The 27439-nt window shown below is 39.7% G+C and overlaps 1 protein-coding gene across 1 annotated transcript; it reads right to left on the reverse strand.

Annotated features, from left to right (window-relative positions):
- Positions 1-3090: 3090 nt before the first annotated feature.
- LOC106088025 (ionotropic receptor 25a) lies at positions 3091-26889 on the reverse strand. Its single transcript, XM_013253308.2, has 9 exons — positions 26817-26889; positions 26587-26754; positions 16035-16417; positions 10553-10732; positions 10092-10484; positions 9530-10032; positions 4044-4400; positions 3736-3985; positions 3091-3669 (listed from the first exon to the last, which is right to left on the reverse strand). Exons 1-9 carry the CDS (start codon positions 26887-26889, stop codon positions 3181-3183), a joined length of 2796 nt encoding a protein of 931 aa, XP_013108762.2. The 3' UTR covers positions 3091-3180.
- Between the last annotated feature and the right edge of the window lie 550 nt (positions 26890-27439).

Genomic DNA, 27439 nt, shown 5'->3' on the forward strand with positions numbered 1-27439 from the left:
AGCCATTCCACCACTTCCTTAATCGCAAGGATCTCCGCTTGATACACACTGTAGTGGTTGGCCTTTGCAATATGACCAGTTCTAGATCTGTAGAGAACACCCCAAAGCGCACTTGGTCGTTTAGTTTGGAACCATCCGTATAAAAGTCTATGTAACTTCTATGACCAGGGATATCGTAGTTCCAGTCGGTTCCATCCGAAATAGTAATATGGTACTTTTTATCAAAAAGCGGCTCAGGTAGGCCTGGAACATCGGATAACACAGTGTCTGTAGCCACCATATGACCAAAGAGAAATCACCCTTAGCTTCACGGCAGTGGACGCTGCAATTTGTCTAGCCACAATGTCCAGAGGCATTAGATGTAGCATTAAATTCATTGCTTCAGATGATGTCGTCCTCAGTGCGGCTGTGATGCACAAGCAAGCCATTCTTTGGATCCGGTTGACTATTGAACAGTAGGTGGATTTTGTAAGCGCCATCCATCAGACCACACCACCATATAGCATTACAGGTCTGACAATTGCAATATATATCCAATGCATGACGCGCGGTCTAAACCCCCAACTTTTGCCAAGGGCTCTCCTGCCATTTCCAAAATATTGGATTTGAAGTTCAATTCCCTATCCAATAAAACACCCAGGTTTTTTGCGCTTTCTGTAAATGGAACATTCTCTCCTCCCAAGGAGGCAGGTTCCACTGTAGGCAACTTGTATATCCTGCTGAAAAGAACTACTTCTGACTTACACGGATTTATACCAAGACCACTTTCGATAGCCCACTTAGCTGTTGCACGTAGAGCTTCCTGAAGTATATCTCTGGGAAACCCCCTTTCCCCTTACCGCAATTGCGATGTCATCAGCATCATCACGCGATCACTTTTACGCCTTTTTCTTCCAGAGACAATAATATATAGTTAATGGCTATATTCCAAAGTAGAGGAGACAGTACACCTCCTTGAGGCGTTTCTCTGCTGACCCATCTTTTTAGATCCACTAATCCAAAGCCTGTCGTAATGCATCTTTCAGTAAGTAAGTTATTAATAGACTTTCTTAAGGTAGGTCGGTTTTACATTATTGAAAGCAACTTCAATGTCAAGAAATGCAACCATTGTATATTCCTTAACGGCGAGAGAACCCTCTATGAAGCCGACTAGGTCGTTCAGGGATGTTTCTGTGGATTTGTCTTTACTATATGCATGCTGCTGCCGCGGCAGGCGATCTCCAGGGTTTTTTGCCCTATGATATGTTTCTATCACCCTCTCAAGAGCCTTCAGCATAAACGATGACAGACTAATAGGACGAAAATCTTTCGCCTTCGTGTGGTAAGGTTTTTTTGCTTTCGGAATGAAAATTACCTTAGTGTTCTCCATCCCTCAGGTATATATGACATGCTGATACAAGCAGAATATATCTCCCTAAACCAGGGAACCAGTCTATCAGACACAGCTTGTAATTCAATCGGTGATACATCATCAGGGCCTGAACACTTAAAGGAGTCGAAACTTCTTATCGCACAAAGGAGTTTTGGCTTAGACATAATTTCCCTAACAGCCTCCGACGAATGCATACCAGTCACAACCTCTTCTGGCGCCACGTTGTCCGTTGGAGAATTTCCCGGGAAATGTGTATCAACGAGTAGTTCTAGTGTTTCCTCACTAGACATTGTCCATACATTCTCTGACTTTTGAATATACCCCACCGTAATATGTCTCAAGGTCAGAGTCTTCCTTAGCATAGAGGTCTGAGATGTATCGTCCACAGAGCTGCATAATTCTACCCAGGATTTGTTCTAAGCCTTTCTCTTGCTCTTGTGGCTTTTGATCTGTTGAAGAGTTTTCTGCAGTCCTTCCTTAGACCAACCAGCTCTGGGGTCCACCATGGCGGTCGCTGTTTGCCCCTTAGCTTGGCACTAGGACATGCTGACACAAGCGAGTTATTCGTGAAATTGCTTGACCACTACATCTGTATCCTCCCACTCCCTTTTCTTGTCTAGAAGGGATAGACGTGCAGAATTTGTGCCGAAATTTATCCCAATCCGCCTTTCTTCTGCTCAGTCGAGGGACCACTTCTGCAAGGCTGAAACTAATATAACGATGATCAGCGAAGCTGTGATCATCCAACACTTCCCAGTCGTATATTTTTGCGTTTATAACTTCCGATACAAAGGTAATATCTAGTACCTGTTCCTGGTAATAAAGGTAGGTTAATCCCCTTTATTACAAATCCCCAGATTACAACTTATAATTTTTTCGATAAGCAGCACACCCCTTTCATTGGCATCCGAACTTCCCCATATCTGGTGATGTGCACTAGCATCACTTCCTACAATGAGGCTCTTCTTCCCTGCAGAAGCGGCTTCAACCAGCAACTTAAGCTTTGAAGACGGCATCTCTGAATCGTGTGCCAAATATTGGGAAGCCAGCCAATAACGAGATTTATTATTTCACGAGGTCACTTATGTAATCGCTGCGGCAAGTGAAGGCATGTGTAGGGCATGCGAGGAGGATGACGAGACGTTGGAGCATTTCCTATGTCATTGCCGAGCTTTCGCGGCTAACAGACACCGGCACTTAGCTGAGGACACAGAAAAAGGAAAGCAATTAAGGATTTTGTAAGTAGCTAGGAATTCCTAACTTAGATTTTCTTCTTCGTGGTTACTTTTAAGTATTTAGAACGCACATCAAGCCCATTACTGGCTTAGGTGTATATACATAGTAGCATGGGGTGGATTAATATCCGCACCCTCTTTTCAACCTAACCTAACCTGGTAGTCGTAGAAAAATACCATCTCCAAATTTTCAGGCAAATCGAGAGGCAAAGTATGGTCCAAATCGGTTCATAACCTGATATAGGTCCCGATTTTTCTTATTGAGTCTCTGAGAGCGCAAATTCGACATACGTGCCAAATATGTTCTGAATAGGTCCTGATGCATCTCCGCTATAAACCGACCTTCCAATTTTATAATCCTTTTGGGCCCAATTCTTATCCGATTTAGCTGAAATCAGGGTGAGACTGGAAGTTTAACATATTCTTCTTGGTAAGAAAAACAGAAAAAGTCTGTCAAGCGGCAGGTGTCTTTATTGACCTCTACAATTTGAAGAAAAATGTGCTCTAAAAATATAAAAATGTGCAATTCTAAAACACCTATTAAAGCTGACGTTAACTTGATAACTCATTAATTTACTCTAGATAATCGGGTAACTGCTCTTGTACTACTGTTTCTTCTTCAGATTTATTTTGAGTTAACGGGCGGCGAGACTCCAAACGTCCAGGCTTAAATTCTGTGCCCAGTGTAATGCTGGGAGGTATTTTGCGCCCCCTAAAGGTCGCCGCTTCATACTGAGGTGGTGGTGTAAGTTTGTGCTTCTTTTCCTCTTGGCTATGCCATATTCCTTGTGAGGACTTGGTCTCTTCTACAGGCTTCACTTGCCTAATGTTTGAATTCTTAGCCTTCCTTTTGTTGAAACAGACTTCAATGACCAGAGAAATCATAGCCAGTCCAAGGCCACAAAGGGTGGCTATGAAGACACCACCTAAACTTTCCAAGGTAATGCCTTGCTCTTCTTCCGATAGCGGACAGTTGGAGTGAGAACGATTCCAATATTTCGCTTTTAATTCTTCAAAATAACGATCTTTCTGCAATTCCAATATTGCATAACCAATTGGATCCTTGAAAGAAAAAAATAATTACCCTTTAACCAAAAACCAAAGAATACATTCATGTTGAGCCATTACCCCCAAATGGGAGCCTTGTTGTACGGCCACAGCATAGGGTTGTTCCGCAAATACCTCACCAACTTCGGTGAGATTACAATTCCTGGTAATTTCATATTTAATCTCTGAAGAGTCATGTATAAAAGCATAGTCGGCACTCTCCCGCTCATTGACTTTGCGAAAACCCTCCTCCACATCCTTGACGGGCATAGAACTATTGATTGCCATTAATATTCTGCCATATTGCTCTTTTATGGGATAATCCCAGACCCTAGCCAAAATGGGAATATTAAAGGCTTCATTTCTGGATGATGTTGCAAAATTCTTACCGAAATTTATGAAAATCCCTTGAAGCATTCAACGATAATTCCTTCCACATTCTGTATAGGGTTTTCTCTGCAAAATCCATATTGATGAAATATTGATGGGTATCTGATTCATGGACCACCGTGTAATTGATGCGAGACTGTCGAGCCAATTGCTCCAAGGACTGTACTGGTGTTTGCATTCTTTCCACCGTTAAAAATGCAGCCAAATTTGCCGTGAATGTGGCCAACATAAGTACCACAAATAACCAATAGGCAGCCACTAGAATGCGAGCTGATATGGCTTTGGGTGCCTCGCCACCACCCTGTGGCGTGAAGGAGGTTAGTGCAAACCAAAAACTTTCGCGTATTGTGAACTCTCTGAAATTGGTAAACAGGAAAAGATAAACAAATTAAATTCTCATTTCTGAAGAAAATAAAGGCGAGCTGGAAATTTCAAAATGAAAATAACAACTATTCTAAATGTCCACAAACCAAAAGCTCGTAGCTACACATCTTGGCCAGTTTGAAAAATTTTACTCGTATGCTCCTATTGATAAAAATTCCATTCACATCAAGTAAGGGCAATAGTCATATTCCAGTGCACTTTTCGTCTTGTGTAGCCTAGATGAACGGGCTCTTGGTTTTGATGGTATGACTATCTCAGAACCGAATTCAGACAGGGGAATCTTATTCGCCCTTAATCCGATGCCCCTTTCCCGCACTGGGAGGATATTGGCACAACAACGCTCAAACGATTCAATGCCTTCCTCATTCTAGCAAAACCTTCGGAAGTCCGCATCTCAGTTCGTTCAGGGAGATGTCAGTGATCTAACAAAGTCTGATCAGCGGCCGGAGGTCATATTTTCTCAGCCTCAGGAAAATGGATCTCGAACTACGAGTATGTTGATGCATATTTCCATATCCGTAGACATTTTTAACAATATTCCGATTTGAGATCTTCAAGAGCTAGTTTAGGGTAGGTTAGGTTGAAGAGAATACGAATAGCAGCTTCTATTTCGAGGCATTTCACTCTGAAACCTTAGGACTATTGTCTAAATACTAGACTCTAGAAGAAGGTAGAAGAGAACAAAAGATGAAGATACACTACAGCACGGTACAAGACATCAAAAAGACAGAAAAATTTAACCAACGCACAAGATAAAAAAGTAGGTCCAACACGGGATAACCATGAGCCCACACAGATTGGAACTTGGAAATCCGAATTATGTGATGTTCATCGTCATTATGAGGAGCTCAGTTGGTAGCTACCGGTCGCGTCCACAGGTTGCGGATAGTGAAATGCTTCATAGCTGTAACTGCAGTCGCGCACAATCAGCGGTATCGAGTGGGGAGTCTCAGTGAGCGGCCTGGTGGAACCGGATCTTGCTTAAACACACTCATAGAAAAAAGTATGCTGATAAGAGCAGACACTGTTTGCTGACTGTTAGTAGTTTGTTTTGCTGCTTTCACAGCAGTAATTCTGCTTTCATAACAAAGTGTTTGCAAGTTAATGCTAGCAGGCTGCCTGCTAAAAAGTCTGTTATTTGCCGAAAATATCTGCTGCTCAATTTATAAAGAAGCTCTGAGTTAAGTTTAAGGGAGCTTTCTAAATATTTATTTATGCGGCGGCTAAGGACACTGATTTATCCTTGATACAATGCCCGATCTTCCAATCAGGGTAAATTACACACTGCCTGGGCTGCTTTTGATCAAGACACTATTGCTGAATTACGATATTCCTGGTAACAGAAGATATATAGACTACCCGACCACTGCAGTGATCATCAAGCGGATATCCTTGCAATTAAGGAAATGGTGGAACGGCTAAGATATAATGGCATAACGACGATTGGCATAAATATATTCTCAGGAAGCCAGGCAGTCATTAAATCCCTGGAGAACGTATTTCTGAATCCAAAAACCTCTCTCGACTGTCGCAGATCTCTCAACGAGATGTTTTGGGTGCCGCGCCACAGAAATATCCCAGAGAATTGTAAAGCGGACGAGCTTGTGAGACAAGGAACTACCCTACCCATTCCAGGGATATTGGAATCTGTGGGTATGCCTCTAGCGACATGTAAGCTAAGTTTTCAGGACCAGGCCCAAAGGACAACGAATTATAAATGGTCACAAAGAGGAGGCTGTAGGCATCCCAAAACTACGTAGCCTTATCTAGACTTGAAGAGGTCTACCGCTTTACTGTCATTGGCTGTGCCCGTCATGACAAGTCACTGTCTAATCGGAAAATATGCTGACAGACTGAAGATTGCCAGCAACGACTTTTGCAGAAGCTGTGAAGACATCGAAGAAGAAGACACTATAGAACACTTTCTGCGTGTGTGTCCCCCACTAGCAGTCAGAAGGAATTCCACTTTAGGTTCTCATTTCTTTGAGAACCTGTCTGATTTAGCGGATGTGAACATTCGCGAGATACTGGGCTTTTTAAAGCGATCTGGATGGTTCAACGTTAGGAACTAGAAGGCATCTTCCTTCTTCTGTTCCTGTGGTATCACAATGGATGAAAACGTCTAAGTGAGTCTGATGGCAGACTGCCACTAAAACCTAACCTAACCTAATCGTGGGGTTCAAATCCCGGCTTGAACATCTAATGCTGACTACACTTGAAAGGTTTCCCTCCATGTTAAAACTTATCTACCAAGTGGTGTCGTTATGCGGCACCCCTTTCGGACTCGGCATAAAAAACGAGGCCCCTTATCATTGATCTTAATCTTTAATCGGACTGCACTCATTGATATGAGAGAAGTTTCCCCTGTTCCTTAATGGAATGTTCATGGGATATTTAGTTATTTTGATAGACCTATCTGCAACTGTGCCGAATATGGTCCAGATCGGTTCAACTTTAAGTGTAGGGTGTCATACAAAGGCACCCCCGATTTTCGGTATTTTGGCTCTGAAACCCACATTTTTACTCCAAATTTTCCAATTGGCAAGTGACATTTTCTCAGCTTGAAAAAGTATATTTTAATCCATGGACAAATCGATCAGTATTTTGATGAAGCTGACATAAAGGCTGGTACTATATTGGTTTTTCCCGAGTTTTTCGCCGATTACTTTTTCTAGATAATAGATTTTAAAGCATAAAAGCTTGCTGATGTCATTCAGTAGGACATTCCCCCAATACTTATGGTAAAATTTTAATAAAATTGTTATTTTGTCATGGTTATTTCCCAAATGTTTCAAAAAAGCAATCGTGGAAAAAAGGGTTTTCAACGGTGAAAAGGAACATTGTACCAGCCTTTTCCCTTTCAAAAAAGAGATTTTTACACCGAGTTTAGTAAAGTCTAAATGGAATTTAGAGTAGATAGAATCTAAGTTTTGGAACGTTTTATACATCGTTGGAAAGTTATGGAAATTTCCCTTATATTGCGGTCGGTTTTCATGTGTAATGGCGACAGCAACAAACAAATTTGGAAATTTTAACTTTTTCAAAAAAATTACTTTAATGGTGCCGGTTACTTAAATCGGGCGGAAAAGAAATATTTTCATGATTCCTTCTGTGTTTCATAGAAAAAGTGATACAGAATGAAATTTTTTGCACATGTAATGTGATGTAGTATTTGGTATTTAACAATGAAAAAACACTACTTGAAAATTTCAATTTTTCAGTATTTTAGCCGTCACGACCTCATTTGGATTTGGATATGGATTTGGCGAGATGTACCTTATATTGTTGGAAATATTTTTAGCTTTAACTGAAAGTAAAAAAATTTAAATTTCAATGTGGAACTTTTTTGCCAGTGTGAAATTTAGTAAAAAAAATTGGCCATATTGGTCTTAAGATAACGAGGTCGTTCGATATCGAATTTAGTCAAATTAGCTTTTAAAACTTTTCATAATACCTCCGCTTGGGACTATATCAAGTTATAGTCCGATTCGGACCATAAATGAATTGAATGCTAAACATTGTAGAAGTAATTGTGGAATATTTCAGTCCATTCCGATAAGAATTGAGCCTTGTAGGGGCTGAAGAAGCAAAATCGAGAGATCGGTTTTTATGGGAGCTGTATCAAGCTATTGATCGAATCTGACCATATTAGACACGTATGTTGAAGGTCATGAGAGAAGCCGTTGTACAAAATTTCTGCCAAATTGGATGAGAGGCTCAAGAAGTCAAGATCCCAGATCCGTTTATATGGCAGCTATATGAAAACATAATCCGATTTAAACCATACTTAGCACGGTTGTTGGAAGTGATACCAAAACACCACGTGCAAAATTTCAGTCAAATCGGAATTGCGCTCTCTAGAGGCTCAAGAAGTCAAGATCTAAGATCGGTTTATATGGCAGCTATATCAAAACATAGACCGATTTGAACCATACTTTAAACAGTTGTTTAAAGTGATACCAAACACCACGTGCAATTTTTCAGTCAAAACGGACAAGAAATGGGCCGTCTACTTGACCCAAGATCGGTTTATATGGCAGCTATATAAAAACATGAACCGAATTGGCCCATTTACAATCCCAAACGACCTGCACTAATAAATAGTATTTGTGCAAAATTTCAAGCGCCTAGCTTTACTCCTTCGAAAGTTGGCGTGCTTTTGACGGACAGACGGACGGACATGGCTAGATCGACTTAAAATGACATGACTATCAAGAATATATATACTTTATGGGTTCCCAGACGCATATTTCGAGGTGTTACAAATAGAATGACGAAATTAGTATACCCTCATCCTATGGTGGAGGGTATAAACATTGAAGGGGTTGTGAAGAATATACTGAAAAAAACCAAGGCAAAATGTTGATTTTTTAAAACTAAACTATCCATACCTCCTTTACGGTATACGATGGCATGGTACATTATGCATGTTTTTCTCCAGAGTCACCCTTTCTCCAGAGTCCTAAACGCAAGTCGGTTCAGTAGATCAAACGTTATAGCCTTTTGAAAGTTGGAAAAGTGAAAAATGGTCAACTTTGACACTCACTCTCACCCATCTCGCCCTATATTGAAGATATAGACAAACAAAAACAAATTTTCCTGTAATCCTATGTTCTCCTCTACAAATGCCTAGAAAATTTTTTATCGCTCAGATCAACAGCTTAAAAGTTGCGAACTTATTTCTAATTTTTTCGCCGTTTGGCTCACTGTGCGACGTCATCCACGAAGGCAACCTTCAAGTTCTCGAAAGAGGAGATAAAACCACTTCATGCTGAGTTCTTGTGGTCGCAATCTTCGTAATCGACCCCTTCGCCAGTGATCCTTTAAAAATTCGGCCCTTCAGCATCGTATAAACCTAATTCAGAGGGGACTCAATTCCACCAAATCGCCATGTATGAACTTCAAATTCACGTTATTGAAGATCCATCGTTATTGAAGATCAAAATAATAAGCTTCCATTGGACCATTGACATTTGAGATTCTATGCCTTTACTTACCTTGGACGTATCTATAGTTACTTCTTTAAAATACTTTATTTTTTGCTCAAATTTTAAATCTTGGTCTTGTTGACACTTTTCACTAAACATAATTTGTTGCTCACCTGCATGGATACGGATACGCCTTCTTATTGTTCCTTGCACTATAAGGAGAATATGTGTCCAATAGCCATATGACAATAGCCGTCGACACAATTGCCCCGAGCACACTCATCCATACTTCCACACGCAACACGGTCATAAATTTAAACAACGAAGTCTGCTTCACGGGCTTGCGCATAACAATTGTTATGCCAGTTTGTTCAAAATATGGAGCCAAAAAATCGATATACTCTTCACGTTCCGAATACATTTTCAGGGCAGCCACTGCAAAATCGGTCTCACCTCTTATCAAATCGCCCACAAGGCCATCCCATTCATTGGTAGTGGTATTACGGCGACCAAATTTTCCTGAGGTCGGTGGAACAATCTCATAATCGAAATTCAATTTCTCCGACAAGGTTTGAATCATATCGATGCAAAAGCCCTCCCATATAGGTTGGCCTTTAGAGTCTAGGAGAAGATCACCGGTTTGGGGGTTCTTTCGATAATAACTCCAGGGAATGGCCTATGCATAGTACAAAGAAATACTTAATTTTATTACCACTCTCTAAGAAGAATTTTTACCTCTGCAGTTCCTATGCGATAGAAACGTTTTGCTGGACTAAGGGTCTGGTTAATTCTTTTTAATTCTCCATTTTGCCAAACTGCCAAATCGGTAATGGCCTCGTGTTCATTTGAATACATATTAATGCTTACATTGACCACAAAAGTCAGAGGAGTTGCCAATTGCACCTCATCCTCAAGATGATTGGGGTTGTTAGCAGTGGAAAAGATCATAAAATCCGTTACTTTCAAGTGATCGATTATATCAAACTCCTGATATTGGTTGTCTTCGACTAGTTCTTTAGAACTGTAACTACCATTACAGTCCCTCTGCATGGGTTCCAACCAACCAAAATTTTTTTGGGTAATGTCAATTAAGGCACGAAATATTTCCAGAAGCAAGGCTCGTTGAAACTATTGAAAACAGAGATCGATCATCATTGTAATTTTTTTTAATTTCCATCATTTCCTTTTTCGTTTACCGTAAAACCGCTCTGACAATAGGCATCCTTCATACGCAATGATCGACAGACAGACCTTGGATTAACCGTAAATTTGTTGGCAAACTCCACTTGTTTTCGAAACTTAAATACTCGATCTCTGGTATCCAAAAATACGAAATGCCACTCTGCTGGTCTTTCAAAAACATTTCCTTTAAAGAGCTGTAAACAAATGTGAAAACAGGTAAAAAGGCATTAATTTCGGCCGGGCCGATCTTTGGATACCCATCACCTCGGGTATATACGTATGTAAACTTCCTTTCGCCAAAAATGTTCAGTATAGCAGCTATATCGAAATATGGTCCGATTAGGACCAAATTTGCCAGGGACATTGAGTGGTCTAATAAATACAAGTCACTGTTCAATTTCGTAGAACAATATATTGCTCTTTTTGGCAGCCAAGACCTTAAATCGGCAAACCGGTATGTATCACAGCTATATCTAAGTCTGGGCCGATCTAAACCAAATTGAAACAACTCACTGTCCCACATTTAGGCGGAATCGGACAATAAATGCACCTTATATGGACCCAAGACCTTAAATCGAGAGATTCGCTCTATATGGCAGCTATATCCAAATCTGGACCGATCTGGGCCAAATTGAAGCAGGATGTCGAGTGGCCTAACACAACGCTTGTTTGAATCGTTGAGTGGAGCGGACATATTGCTATTTCACTCCGCAAGAATTTTCCTGTAACTCGTAATATGTCATTATTTTTGGAAGAAAAATTTAAGTCACTCAAGGATAGCTGCGATAGAGGTATCCATTGGGCGGTTGATGATCTGCGTCTGTTACCAATGAAGCGGCAGATCTAGAGCTCGGGAGTAGGCTTAGAAGACCCAACAGCTGCGGTGGTGGTATCGGACCGTAGCATGTTGCCTGCAACTGAAACCTCGACTGGTGGAGCGGCTGCTCCAGGCTCCACTAACCGACTGACGAGTGGTCAGCAGGGGCTTTTGACGAAGACACCTGGTTCGAGTCTCAAAGACAAGGCAGAACCTATTCTTTCTTCGCATGCCTATAATTTGCCTAGGCCATCGACCTTCCCTGGCAATCCAATACGCTCTTTAGGAGGTTGAAGACGCATCACTCTCAAGTTTATTGAGAGGCTTGGTGGGAATGATCCTAGAACTCTCATTAATAGAGAGAGAGAGACTTCCTAAATTGGGCTCGGGAATTCGCTGCACAGGCTACCCCAAAGACTACACGCCTAGATTCGGAAACTGCATCCCATGCCTAAAAGAACTAGGACGAACAACAGTAATATGGGTCCAAGTACCTTTGCTAATGTCGCTAGGGATGGCAGTTGTCGACAAGGGGGATGTTGGGAGACCACATCTTCTCTGATCATAGTTGTATTAATTTCAGTCATGGAGAAAATACTGAAGTAGTGGTCCCTTGGCTAAACAGAAAAAATGAAGATTGGGATAAATTTCGACACAAATTCTGCACGTCTATCACTTCTAAACCAGAAAAGGAAGAAAAAACTACGGAGGATATAGACATAGTGGTCAAGCGGATCACGAAAGCCCTGAATGACTCGCTTGTGTCAGCATGCCCTAGTGTCACGCCAAGGGGCAAACAGCGATCGCCATGGTGGACCCCAGAGCTGGTTGGTCTAAGGAAGGACTGCACAAAACTTTTCAACAGATCAAAAGCCGCAAGAGCACCACACGATTGGGATATCTATAAGACTAAGCTAAGAAAATATAAGGGCGAGCAGAGAAAGGCTCAGAACAAATTCTTGGTAGAATTCTGCAGCTCTGTGGAGGATACATCTGAGGCCTCTAGGCTAAGGAAGATTTTGTCCTCGAAACCTATTTCGGTGGGGTATATTCAGAAGTCAGAGAATGTATTGACAGTGTCAAGTGAGGAAACACTAGAACTTCTCGTTGATACACATTTCCCGGGAAATTCTCCAACGGACAACGTGGCGCCAGAAGAGGTTGTCACTGGTATCAACCGTCGGAGGCTATTGGGAAAATTTTGTCTGAGCCGAAAATCCTTTGGACGTTAAGAAGTTTCGACTCCTTTAAGTCGCCAGGTCCTGATGATGTATCACCGGTTGAATTAAAAGATGTGTCTGGTAGACTGGTAGACAGGAAAACCCTACCACACGGAGGCGAAAGATTTTCGTCCTATTAGTCTGTAATCGTTTATGCTGAAGACTCTTGAGAGGTTGATGGAAACATATCTTAGGGCAAAGATCCTTGGAGATCGCCTGTCGCGGCAGCAGCATGCATGTAGTAAAGGCAAATCCACTGAAACAGCCCTTCACGACCTAGTCGGATACATAGAGGGTTCTCTGGCTGTCAAGGAATATACAATGGTAGCATTTCTTGACATTGAAGTTGCTTTCAATAATGTAAAACCACGTCAATCATGAAGGAGATGGAGTTTCTAGGCATCAACTCTACCGTAAGAAAGCTTATTAATAACATACTTACTAAAAGATGCATTACGACAGGCTTTGGATCTGTGGATCTAAAAAGATGGGTCGGCAGAGGAACACCTCAAGGAAATGTACTGTCTCCTCTACTTTGGAATTTAGCCATTAACAATATATTATTGTCTCCGAAAGAAAAAGGCGTAAAAGTGGTCGCGTATGCTGATGACCTGGTAATTGGGATTAGGGGAAAGCCAAGAGATATATTTCAGGAAGCTCTACGTGCAACAGCAAAATGGGCTACCGTGGTCTGGGCGTGAATCCATGCAAGACAGAAGTAGTTGTTTTCAGCAGGAGATACAAGTTGCCTACAGTGGAACATGTCTCCTTGGGTGGAGAGAATGTTCCATTTACAGAAAGCTCAAAATACCTGGGTGTTTTGCTGGACAGGAAATTGAACTTCAAATCCAACATTTTGGAAAAGGCAAGAAAGGCCACTCTTGCCCTATACACCTGCAAGAGAGCCATTGGCAAAAGTTGGGGGCTTAGACCGTTAATTACGGCAAAAAATGGCAAAAGAGATAGGTTAAAATAACTTCTATATCTAACTAAAATCGCATCTGAACCATATTCGCCAAGGAAGAAGAGTGGTGTGTACAATTTAATCCTACAATTTTGGCGTAATCGGTTTAAAAAAATATACAATTTATGAGCTGAACACCCATACTAGGAAGACCGGACCATATGGCAGCTATATCCAAACATGGATATCAAAAAAGGATTTTCTATAGATTTCAACAAAGTTCCAAATAATTTGAATATGTCTCTCGAGCAGAATGGTGATGGCTTTTCGTAAAAATTTTAAAATTTTTATTTTTTTAATACCTGTATTTGAATTATATTTGGTTAAGGCTATTAGACGGTATGTAGGTATCTTATGACATGTAAAATTTAACACATGTAGAGTTGTACTTGTCGTGTGATACAAATGGAACTAATATACGAAAATCACTTTTAAAAATCAGCTGTTTTTGTTGTCAGTCGAATGAAGCATAAAAAAATTAGATTTGCTCACATTTTTATGCTGCGTCATACGAAAACACTAAATTTTAGCAAAATCGAATAATAAATGTGGCTTTTATGGGCCTAAGACCCTAAATCTGAGGATCGGTCTATATGGCAGCTATATCCAAATCTGGACCGATCTGGGCCAAAATGACGAAAGATGTCGAAGGGCTCAACACAACTCACTGTCCTAAATTTCAGCAAAATCGAATAATAAATGTGGCTATTATGGGCCTAAGGCCCTAAATCTGAGGATCGGTCTATATGGCAGCTATATCCAAATCTGGACCGATCTGGGCCAAAATGAGGAAAGATGTCGAAGGGCTCAACACAACTCACTGTCCCAAATTTCAGCAAAATCGAATAATAAATGTGGCTTTTATGGGCCTAAGACCCTAAATCGGAGGAACAGTCTATATGGCAGCTATATCCAAATTTGGACCGATCTGGGCCAAATTGAAGAAGGATGCCGAAAGGCCCAATGCAACTCACTGTCCCAAATTTCAGGAAAATCGGATAATAAATGAGGCTATTATGGGCCTAAGATCCCAAATCGGCGGATCGGTCTATATGGGGGCTATATCAAGATATAGTCCGATATAGCCCATCTTCGAACTTAATCTGCTTATGAACAAAAAAAGAGTCTGTGCAAAATTTCAGCTCAATATCTCTATTTTTAAAGACTGTAGCGTGATTTCAACAGACAGACGGACGGACATGTCTAGATCGTCTTAGATTTTTACGCTGATCAAGAATATATATACTTTATAGGGTCGAAAATGGATATTTCGATGTGTTGCAAACGGAATGACAAAATGAATATACCCCCATCCTTCGGTGGTGGGTATAATAACATGCAGGTGTGATAGCAAAATTATGAATCCCATGTAAATTGACAATTTCGACAAACATTTCAAATTACATGTGAGTATAACAAGTGACATGTCATAAGACAACTACATGCCGTGTAATAGCGGCTTTAATGTTTTCAGTTTGTTTGCTTAAATTTTTATGGACATAAGGGGCATTTAAAACCGGTTGTCCAAATCTGGACAATGGTCCAGATCCTGAAACTAAAAGCGACCACAATTTCCAAAAAGAAATTGAGTATTTTTCGATTTTTAACCACAGTGATTTTGAACCATAAAAGTCGCATTTATTACCCGATTTCGCTGAAATTTTCAACAGTCAGTTGCTTTGACCTAAGCCAGTAATCGGCTTGTTCTGCGCTCTAAAAACTAAAAAGTAATCTCGAAAAAGAAAAATCTAAATTTGGTATACCGTGCTACTTGGAAAATTCTTAATTGTTGTTCATGACACACCCCTAATTTGGTTAGACACAAAAGCCGGGCAATGACATAGGAAATGATCCAACGTCTCATCATCTTCCCCGCATGCCCTACACATGCTATTACTTGCCACACCGATTTTGGATATGCTTTGCCTCCTTTTAGTAATAGCCTCGTCTACCCACAATCTGGATCTACCCATAGGATTTTTCGAGTGTTGCATGCGCATACGTAGCCCACTCTCTTAAATCGGCCTGCGTCAACCCGAAAGGCTTCGAGTTAACCAAGTTTATCGACGGCTGTTCTCTGTCAAATCGCCTGCCCTTTTATTCTCCCTTACTCCGTTATGGCCTGCCACCCAAACGATGCGGATTGTACCATCCTCAGAGAAGGCGTTAATCTCCTTCTTCCACTCCAAGACTGTTCGTGACTTTATCGTCCTGGTTGTTATTGCCCTTATGGCAATCTACATATAGTTGCAATAGAGTGGAGTTAGAATAAAATAGGATGATGAATATATCCATGGCGATGGGTATCCAAAGTTCGGCACGGCCTAACTTAATACGTTTTCACTGGTTTTGGTAAATATGTGACTTCTTAAGAAATGTATTCAAATATTTTCGTCGAATTTTTAATTGGTCAAAATTAAATTTTTATAAAAAATTTCCATACTTCTGAATTTAGATTTTCAAAAAAAACCTACTCAAAGGTTTTCCTTACTTACCTTGTCGAATATAGTGTTCATATTGGATCCTTTTGCAAATATGGCATAATATCCAGGACTTGGCCTCAAATCTTTTATGGCTTTTACAAAATCCGTCTGATTAGATTCACCAGCATTCAAAACCAATGTTCTTAGCCTAAACCCATCGATCATCTCCTGTATCACTTCCCGTTTGTCCTGTTCATTTTGTGTCATAATAACCACTTCAACACCATTTTTTTGATGCAAAAAATTAGCAAACATTTGTAGAAAAGGTTTTAGAATGTTATCCACTTTCAAGTACGGAATGCCATAGGTTTGCACAAAATCCAGACCCTCATGCCACGGTTCATAGGTGAAGTCCAATACAACAGATACGCCAGAGTAGGAAAGTACATCGCAAACTGTGATCACAAAATATAAAATTACATTAAAGCGTCCATGGATCAAATAAGGAGTTCGGTTTATATACGTGCTCTATCAAGTTAAAGTTAAGATTTTATAGAGCGAGTATTTAGTGGAAACAGATGGAAGCATAGTACACTCCTTTAGACATCCTTTGGAGTTTAATTGGCAGAGATCGCCAAAAGTGTGTCAACACTCGTGGCTTTGGAAAGATAATTCCAAGAATGTACATAGGACAAACTAAATGTCAATGGGTGTTGACTCACTTTTGATGCTGATAGGATTCACAAAATGTCTAATAGCAAAATCGGACTTTATTAGCCCATATAGCATAGAAATCGGCTACACATATATTTATTGAAATGCATTTTTCGATTCATGGTGGTTAACTGCGTGAAAAATTCTCCATAATATTTCACACGGTTTTGGTAAAATTAACCACCAGGAATCGAAAATGAATTTCAATTAATGGTCGATATGGAGGCTATATCTAAATATCTTCCGACTTGGTATGCATGTATACACCCACACTCAACGATTTTTCTTATTCAAAATAGCAAAATGTTTGCTAAAACAAGAGCCTTTGTCTCCTGAAAATGGAGCAGCCATTTCCAGCAAACAACAAACTACTTAGAAGTCCTGTAATTGCAAACATTTTGCTATAGCAGTAGTCTTTTTTTCTCTAAGTGTAAAGAAATAAGTTTATTGACATCAGCAAACACGGTCTGCTGATTTTAAAATTTTTTTAACTTTTGAAGGAAATCATTCCAAATTTTGAATCATTTGCTGTATAATTATATAAATTGTTAGTAATTTTAGGGTTGGTTTGTTTTGTTAAAAGCATTAATATGATTGACGTAGTTTTTTTGTCTGCTTTTATTCAAAGGTTAGGTTTAAGGGGCAGTCTGCCATCAGACTCACTTAGACGTTTTCGTCCATTGTGATACCACAGGAACAGAAGAAGGAAGATGCCTTCTAGTTCCTACCGTTGAACCATCCAGATCGTTTTAAAAAGCCCAGTATCTCGCGAATGTTCACATCCGCTAAATCAGACAGGTTCTCAAAGAAATGAGAACCTAAAGTGGAACTCCTTCTAATTGCTAGTGCCGGACACACACACAGAAGGTGTTCTATTGTTTCTTCTTATTCGATGTCTCTACAGCTTCTGCAAAAGTCGTTGCTAACAACCTTCATTCTGTCAGCATTTTTCCCGATTAGACAGTGACCTATCATGACGGACACAATGATTGAGACGTCTGTTCTAGCCAATGAAAGAAAAGCAGTAGACCTCTTCAAGTCTAGATGAGGCCACATAGTTTTGGAATGCTCACAGCCCCCTTTTTGTGACCATCCAACATTCGTTGCCCTTCGGGCCTGGTCCTGAAAACTTAACTTACATGTCGCTAGAGGCATACCCACAGATTACAGTGTCCCTGGAGTGTGTAAGGTAGTTCCTAGTCTCGCAAGCTCGTCTGCTTTAGAATTCTCTGGGATATCTCTGCGGCCCGGCATCCAGAACAGGTGAATTTTGAAATATTCAGCCATCTTATTGAGAGATCTGCGACAGTCGAGAGCGATTTTTGTGTTCAGAAATACGTTCTCCAGGGATTTAATGGCTGCCTGACTGTCTGAGAAGATATTTATGCCAGTCGTAGTAATGACATTATATCTTTGCCATTCCACCACTTCCCTAATTGCAAGGATATCCGCTTGATACACACTGCAGTGGTCGGGTAACCTCTTCGATATGACCAGTTCTACATCTTTAGAGTACACCCCAAAGCCCAGCCGGTCGTTTAGCTTGGAACCATCCGTATAGAAGTTAGCAGGGATATCGTAGTTCCAATCGGTTCTATCAGGAATAGTGGTACAGTAATTTTTATCAAAAAGCGGCTCAGGTAGGGTGTAATCGACACAGCCTGGAACATCGGCTATTGTATCAAGTATAACACTGTGTCCGTAGCCGCCACATGACCAATGAGAAAGCTCCCTTAACCTGGCGGCAGTGGTCGCTGCAATTTGGGTAGCCACAATTTCCATAGGCATAAGATGTTAATGCTCCATCTTATGCCTCTGGACATTGTGGCTTCCCAAAATTCAGTGCATCAGATGATGTCGTCCTCAGTGCGGCTGTGATGCACAAACAAGCCATCCTTTGGATCCGGTTAAGTATTGAGCAGTAGATGGATTTTTGAAGCGCCGTCCACCAGACCACAACACCATATAGCATAATAGTTCTGGCAACTGCAGTATATACCCAATGCATGACATGAGGTCTAAATCCCCATCTTTTGCCAATGGTTCTCTAGCAGGTGTATAGGGCAAGTGCTACACCAAAAATATGCAGGGGTTCTAATTTACCAATCCGGTTTTGTTGGAGTCCATGGAAAACGAAAATACCCATGGCAAAACAATTAAAGGTGGTCTCATTTGTACAACAACAACAAATCATATGGAGCAATCCGCCATCTGATCGACCCACGAAGAATTTTGTGAGCTTTTGTGTATACGTGTGCGAAAATGAGCAGAGAATATTCGAAAGAGAAGATAACAACAAAGAGAATGCAAACAAAAATCTGACATCTTTATACCGTCAAACCTGGCCAGCTGTTAACAGCTGTTCGCGGGAGACCACCTTTTTAAATCCGCCTTGGAAAATACCTTTCATTTTTCTGGGCTACTTCGTTAAGAGATTTTATGACGCTTAATGTAGTGAAAAACTCGTTTTCGTAGATTTTCGGTTTAAAACGGGCATAGCTTGTTTGATTCATAACGGATTTCTTTGCTTCATACCTTCTTTTGAAGGTCACAACAGTACCTTACAAAAAAGGTGTATATATAAGGTATTTAAATTGGCCAACAAAGCGCTAAGAGACAGTGGTTGAAATATGAAAAAACCCACTAAAAACACAAAACAAAATTTTCCTCCGTCTCTATTCTGCTTAAAAGGTACCAAACAGTATATATATTTACTACTGTGAAAAAGGATAACAGGAAATAACAATAAAATCGGTTAAAAAATAGATGACTTATGCAATTTTTTGTGTTTTAACTTTTTGATTTTTTATTTAAAAATATAACGTTGTTCAGTTTCAGATATTTTCCTTGTTCTTGGGTATATGTTTTACCTTTTTTTAATTTACCGCTCGTAATTCGTGAAATACCCTGTCCAAGGTATTTGAATGTTGCTCCATTTTTATCAAATGCTTTCACGAATTGCTTTTGGATTGACTAACGGGATATTTATGCTATTTTTTTAACCAATTATATCAGTTGAACGCAGTTTCCAGTCTCTTTGTATGTAGTGTTTAGAAGAGTCTCGGCTATCCCAATCACAAAAATAGCAAGAATACTTTGTGTTACCACATTGCACGCCATTCAAAATTGTTATTACTTATCTCGAAATACTCGAAATCGGTTCAAATTTAAATATATGAGAGCTATATCTAAATCTGAACCGATTTCGAGCAAACTCCTCAGATACTGTGGCAGTCGTTGAGGAAAGCGTTTTGCAAAATTTTGGCAAGATGGATCAATAAATGCGATTACTATGACTCTAGAAGTTAAAATCGGGCGATATATTTATATGAGAGCTATATCTAAATCTGAACCGATTTCCATGAAATTCTCCAATAATATTGAGAGTCAAGAGAAAATCCCTCCTACCGAATTTAGAGAAAATCGGTTAACAAAAGACCATTTTATTGCAATATTACTGGAAATCGGACGAACTTATATATGTGAGCTATATCTAAATCTGAACCGATTTTGACCAAAGTCTATGTATATAGTGGTAGTCATCGAGGAAAGCGTTGTGCAGTATTTTGACAAGATTGGTCAATGAATGTGCTTGCAGTGGAGTGTGGAGTGAAAATCGGGTGATATATACATATGAGAGCTATATCTAAATCCGAACCGATATCCATTAAATTCACCAGTAATATCGACAGTCGTAAAAAAATCGTTCCTGTCAAATTTCGAGAGAATCGGATAACAAATGACCATTTTATTGCATTATTACCGAAAATCGGACGAACATATTTATGGAAGCTATATCCAGATCAGAACCGATTTTTTTCAATTTCAATAGGCTTCGTCTCTAGGCCGAAAAACATGCCTGTACCAAATTTGGAGACAATCGGATACCCTGTACCACAGTAGTGGTGTAGGGTATAAAAATTGCATATGTCAAAAATTTTTTAACCGATTTCATTGTTACTGCCCATTTTTGAAAGCTTACTTAAATTCCTTTTTAACAGTAGTAAATATATATATTGTTTGGAACCTTTTAAGCAGAATAGAGACCGAGGAAAATCTTGTTTTGTATTGTAACGTAACGATTTGTTGGCCGGTTTAAAAGAAATATACCTTATTTGAAAGATACTGTTGTGAGGATAAAAGTATTCCGCTGTGAATCAAAAAAGTTATGCCCATTTTAAGCCGAAAATCTACGAAAACGCGTTTTTCTCTACATTTAGCGACATAAAATTACTTAAAAATGTAAGTTATTTCGTTTTCCATGGATTCCAACAAAACAGAATTGGTACATTAGAACCCCTGCATATTTTTCATGTTTTGTATCACAGTGTAATTTAAGGCCTGTATGCACCTCTGGCAAAATTTCGTTACCATAAGAAATGCATTGACATATTCCAATGAAAATTTTCGTTACCGATACCTTTACCGAAGATTTAGCTTCCAGATACGTAGCTCAAATAATGCAGGGTCACATTATACGCATTGCAGAATTTTTTTTTTTCGAAATTTCAAATGGCAACATGGGAGCAAACAACAGACTATTCAGAAGTTCTGAAATTGCATACATTTTGCTATAGCAGTAGATTTTTTTCTATAGGTTAGGTTAGGTTGAAAAGAGGGGGCAGATATTAATCCGCACCATGCCACTATGGACATACACCTAAGCCAGTAATGGGCTTGTTGTGCGCTCTAAAAACTATAAATTAACCTCTTAAAAGAAAATTTTAAGTTAGGAATTCCGTGCTTCTTACAAAATCCTTAATTGTTTTCAATACCATTCCCCTAAGTTGGTTCATGTCTGATATTGTGTCCCCACCTAAGTGCCGGTATCAGTTAGACGCGAAAGCCGGGCAATGACAAAGGAAATGCTTCAACGTCTCATCATCTTCCCCGCATGACCTACACATGCTATCACTTGCCGCACCGATTTTACATAAGTGGGCTCGTAGTCCTACATGTCCCGTTATGATACCAATAGCTATACTGACCTCCTTCTTACTTCCTTTCAGTATTAGCCTCGTCTTCCCACGATCTGGATCCCCCCATAGGATTTTCGCCGCCCAACCGATCGCTTCGCTGTTCCACAATGTTGCATGCGCATTCGTCACTCCCTTAATTCGGACTGCGTAGACCCGAAAAGCTTCAGGTTAACCAAGTTTATTGACGGCAACCCTCTGGCCTTCATCACCAAATCGTCTACCCTTTCATTTCTCCTTACTCCGTTATGGCCCAGGACCCAAACGATGCGGATTTTGCCATCCTTAGAGAAGGTGTTAATCTCCTTTTTTAACTGCAAGACTGTTCGTGACCTAACCGTCCTGGTTGTTATTGCCCTTATAGCAATTTTACTGTCGGTAAAGATCTTCACACTCGACGTCCTCGTGTTAGCACCACACCACTTCACGCATTACGTGATCTCCCGGATCTCCGCCTGCAGGACCGTATTATGGTCAGGCAGTCTAAAACAGATCTCAATCCCTGGGTTCTCAATGCAGACCTCCATGCCTACTCTGCCATAAAGCTTTGATCCATCTGTGTAACATGATCTTCCAAATGGCAATACTGTGCCTCTAGCAGTGCAGTGCCTCGCATTCGACTTCAATTTTCATCTCAAGTATCCGATCGGAAACCTCTTCCCTTCCTTCCAGGTTTCCTATCGTTGCCTCGATTTTACCGCGATGGTATGAGCTGCTCTCATCCTCAATCCATTCTCCCATCGCATTAAGTCTCATAGCCGCAGATGTTTTGACAAGGGATTTATATTTACTAAAAGCTACCAATCCCATGGCAGACGATTTTACGTACCGGATTAATACCATGCAATCTTTCAGGCCAGAGATGACAGATGAGACAGAATACGGCCAATGTACCGTTATAGACACTATGGATGAGTTGGACAGACTGAGGAGCGTTTGAGACTACTATGACATTCGGGATTCGAATGATACCTCGGTATTTAAAGATGACTCTGACATTGAGACAGGAACTGGATTGGGGCTATACTACAACACACAACATTTCAGGCAGTGTTCTGTGCCATAATGATAGACGCAAAAGAAATTCTGGGAGGGGATTTACAGTTTCGGAAATCAGTGTATATGGCGGCCCTCAAAGCCGTGGATACTAGAACAGTCAGGTCGAAGTGTGTGGCGAAGTATGTTGAATACCTGAATAGACTCCAGTTTCACGACATAGTGCTAGCGCATACACCGGCGCCGTATTGACGTTTACCCAATACTCTCTTCTTGTAATTTCTTCTTATCACATATTTCTCACTATTTTCATTCCATTCCACCACAGGTCAGACTGGCCACTATCTTCTTCTTATATACAAAATCCAATTTGTGTTTGTTTGTTCGTTTGTCGGTTTGTTCCGTATAGACTCAAAAACGGCTGAACCGAAATTTTCACAGATTGTGAAGGTTGGTCTGGAAGGAAACATAGGCTATATAATTTTTTTTGATATCGGGAGGGGGCGGACCCTCCCCTTACCCCAAAAGTACTACCCAAAAATAAAAGTGGACCGATCGAAACAATATGGAACTCAAATGAAAGGTATTCAAGAGTAGAGGACGAATTTCATAAAAAAAAGTTGAGTCCAAGTACCTGGGGAGCTGCCCCAGCCCCAAAACCCCTTAAAATAGGTTTATTTGACGATCATGACAATATGGGACTCAATTGAAAGGTATTCGGGAGTAGATTACGAATATAGTCAGGAAGTAGGAATGGGCTTTAAAATTTGTTGATATCGGCAGGTGGCGGACCCTCCCCCGTTATCCCAAAAACACCACCCAAAATCAAAAGTGGACCGATAAGGACAATATGGGCATCAAATGAAAAGTATGCGAGAGTAGATAACGAATCTGGCATACAAATTCATGTCGAAGTCTAGGGGGTCACTCCACCCCTACAAAAACCCCCAAAATGGGCACATTAGCCAATCACGGATATATGGGACTCGGTTTGTTTGTTCCGTATAGACTGAAAAACGGCAGAACCGATTTTCTCGAAATTTTCGCACATTGTGTAGGTTGGTCTGGAAGGAAACATAGGCTTTATAATTTTTCGGTATCGGAAGAGGGACCCCCTTATGCCAAAAACACAACCCAAAATCAAAAGTGGACCGATCGGGACAATATAGGTATCAAATGAAACCTATTGGAGAGTAGAATACGAATATGGTATTAACATTCGAGTCTAACTACCCATCGGGCCGCCCCAACCCCAAAAATCCCCAAACAGACAGGTATGCGGGAGTAGATTTCGAATCTGGCATACATAGTCAGTTCAAATATAGAGGGTCATTCCACCACTTAAAAACGCTTTTAGACCCATTAAGGCTATATAATACTTGGTTGAACCGATTTTGTTAAAATGTTCATCTAAAAATTGTAGGCTATATAATTTTTAGATGGCGGGTGGAGGCGGACCTTTCCCCTTACCCCAAAGACACCACCCATATCCGAAAGTGGCCCGATGGACACAATAAGGTTATCAAATGAAAGGTATTGGAGACCAGAAAACAAATATGGTATTAAAATTTGGGTCCAAGTACCCAGCGAGCCCTCCCCCAACCCAAAAACTCCTCTTAACAGATATATTCAAAGTTTATGTCAATATGGGACTCAAATGAAAAATATTAGGCAGTAGATTACAAATATGGAATAAAACATAAGGTCCAAGTAATGAGAGGTCGCCACCCCCAAATACCCCCAAATGGGCATATTAGCCAACCATGGCTATATGGAACTCGAATGAAAGGTATTAAGGAGTAGATTACGAATATGATATTAAAATTTGCGTTTAAGTCAAGGTGGCGCTTTTCCTCCTAAAGATACGTCAAATGGATTATTTGACCCATTATGACAACATGGGACTCAAATGAAAGGTATTTGAGAGTAGAAAACACATTTTATATCCAATTTTGGAGCCAAGTGTTTTGGGGTACGCCTTAAAGCACCCCCTAAACTGAACTTCATTTCCGTTGGTAATAAAGAACGAATTTGATATCTATTTTCAGTGCAAAGTGCCGATGGCCACCCCAGCCCCAAAACACCCTCCAAACGGTTCATATTTACTGGCCATGGCAATATGGGGCTCAAAGGGATTTGGAAGTGCAGTACGAATTTGATATCCATATTTAGGTCGAAATGTCTGAGGTGCCATCCCTCCCCCAATGAGAACATTACGCTAAAGAAGAACATTACCACCAGGAATCGAGAAGGGGCAAATTCTCACACATCAATGAGTGCTTTCCGATTCAAGTTTAAACTCAATGATAAGGGACCTTTTTTTTATAGCCGAGTCCGAACGGCGTCCCGCAGTGCGACACATCTTTGGTCAAAATTTTTTAAATGACCATGCATGACATTGAACCTCGGAAATGTCGCCAACATTAAGAGGGGATAAACACCGCTTTGTCCGATGTTTTCGCCAGGATTCGAACGCGTTCAGCGTCATGGGCTACAATGGCACGAATTAGATATCCGCATTCAGGGCGAAGTGCCCCCACCCTTAAAGAAGGCTCAGCGGAGCGGGCCCTGTTCAGCTGAACAGGGCCCGCTTAACAATAAATTGTAATGAATTCCACAAAGAAATCATAGAACAGAAGAATATAAGTTTTCTAAATATACATGTTTGGTTTTGAAATTTGTTCAAACTTCAAATTTTATCAGCTGGCACGAAAACGGAACGTAAAGCATGGTTTTTACTGAACTTTACATTCCGGTTACGGTAGACAGACGTTCAGTATGTGTTTCAAAAGCCAAAACGAAACAGCTGACACGTTTTCTTACATTTACTGTATGTTACGAGAGGATAACAAGGCCTTTATTATGAAAATGAATAGTGTATCTAAAATTAATATAATATTAGGTTAAACTAAACGGAATAGAAGTAGAGATTTTGCAATAAATTTGTACAGATGTATTAACACCCTGGAAAATTTTAAACATTTTATTCCATCAATCATTTTGAGCTTAGTTAAAAATGTCTTATACAATTGTTCATCATACGTACTGAATAAAAAACAGTTTATTTCTATTTAGTTAACGTTGAACTACCATGAAGTTCATATGAAATAATTATTTTCCTATCTGCATTAACTGAAAACCAATAAAAATGTCTTTAGCGCCATATGAAGTTCAACATTATTCGAAAGTAGTTTATTTTATTTTTTTGGTTGATGGCCAAAACCAAACAGCTGACACGTTTTCTTACATTTACTGTATGTTACGAGAGGATAACAAGGCCTTTATTATGAAAATGAATAGTGTATCTAAAATTAATATAATATTAGGTTAAACTAAACGGAATAGAAGTAGAGATTTTGCAATAAATTTGTACAGATGTATTAACACCCTGGAAAATTTTAAACATTTTATTCCATCAATCATTTTGAGCTTAGTTAAAAATGTCTTATACAATTGTTCATCATACGTACTGAATAAAAAATAGTTTATTTCTATTTAGTTAACGTTGAACTACCATGAAGTTCATATGAAATAATTATTTTCCTATCTGCATTAACTGAAAACCAATAAAAATGTCTTTAGCGCCATATGAAGTTCAACATTATTCGAAAGTAGTTTATTTTATTTTTTTGGTTGATGGTAAACAATTTTAATAGCAATAGACACTTGGCGAAATATAAATTTTTCCTCCAAAAAGTTCGTTTTGTAAAACGTGTATTTTGAATGTCATATGTAGACTTCTGTGCCACTGTATATGGGACGTATACCTAAATTAAGATAAATCTGGGGCGTATCGACATGGACGAAGACAAATATTAATTATTTTATATTTCTAAGGAAACGGGTAAAAGTGACGTATTTTACGAGCTCACTCTTCTGCTTTTGTGGTAGTAGTAGTGGTAGTGGTTTAGTGTAAAAAAATATTTCACAAAACTTACATGTTTTCATATGTCCATCATCGCCGTTTTCTATTTCATAGTCATTATCCCTTTCGATTACAATAATGAAATCATTTATTTTTCCTTCGAGATGTAACTTTTCGACTTCTTTCAAAACCAAACTTATATCCCCATAAATGTCCTTTTGAACGGGATCAATCCAGAAAGCTTTGAATATCAAACGTTATGTAACACTTTTATTTACCATTATATACCAATAAAACGTTTACCAATATTTATATCGTTGGCCTGTGCCCAGTGAACAAGAGCCAAAAGCCAAAAAGCTATTCTTCGACAACACATTGCGTTCACTACTTCTTTCAAGTCATCAATTGGAAAAACAACTGAAATCACAAATAATAATTTCAATGTGTTTGATTTGCAGGGAATTGTGATTATGCATAATAATATTGTCATGAAAATTTTATAAGATGTCCAATGCATATGGACGGCAATCCACAAATCGATGTCCTTATAAAGGAAAAAGACGTCATCCACCAAATACTCTGGCCAAAATGTCAATGATACCAAATAAGAAGTAATCAAGTGCACGATTGGAAAAAGTGTATACCGTTCATAATGCCCAAACATTTTGGGCCTTAGGTCTTCTATTACATTTTTTCTTCTTTCTCCTCAATAACTAACAAAACGCTGACACAAAGCCTATAAACATTTGGTGTTATGAACTCTTTTATAATTATTTCTTTATTTACACAATATGGGCCTTTATGGGCGTTTTTTCTCATAGATTTTCTGAAAACCCCAAATTTTTTTAATGAAAGCCGATTTTGAAATTATCTTCAGTAAAACTTAAAGTTCGACGGAATCTGAACCGATTTTCATGAAGTTTTCA

The sequence above is a fragment of the Stomoxys calcitrans genome, chromosome 4, assembly GCF_963082655.1.
Source record: "Stomoxys calcitrans chromosome 4, idStoCalc2.1, whole genome shotgun sequence".
In the NCBI taxonomy this organism is placed as follows: domain Eukaryota; kingdom Metazoa; phylum Arthropoda; class Insecta; order Diptera; family Muscidae; genus Stomoxys; species Stomoxys calcitrans.

Bases quoted from the DNA above. Each gene is read 5' to 3' on its own strand.
- LOC106088025 (XM_013253308.2), bottom strand. From the start codon at position 26,889: ATGTGTTGTCGAAGAATAGCTTTTTGGCTTTTGGCTCTTGTTCACTGG. The intron at 16,418-26,586 runs GTAAGTTTTGTG...TTGTGATCACAG, and splicing joins TGATGGACATATGAAAACAT to TTTGCGATGTACTTTCCTAC. The intron at 3,986-4,043 runs GTAAGAATTTTG...CATTTTGGCTAG, and splicing joins AGGGATTTTCATAAATTTCG to GGTCTGGGATTATCCCATAA.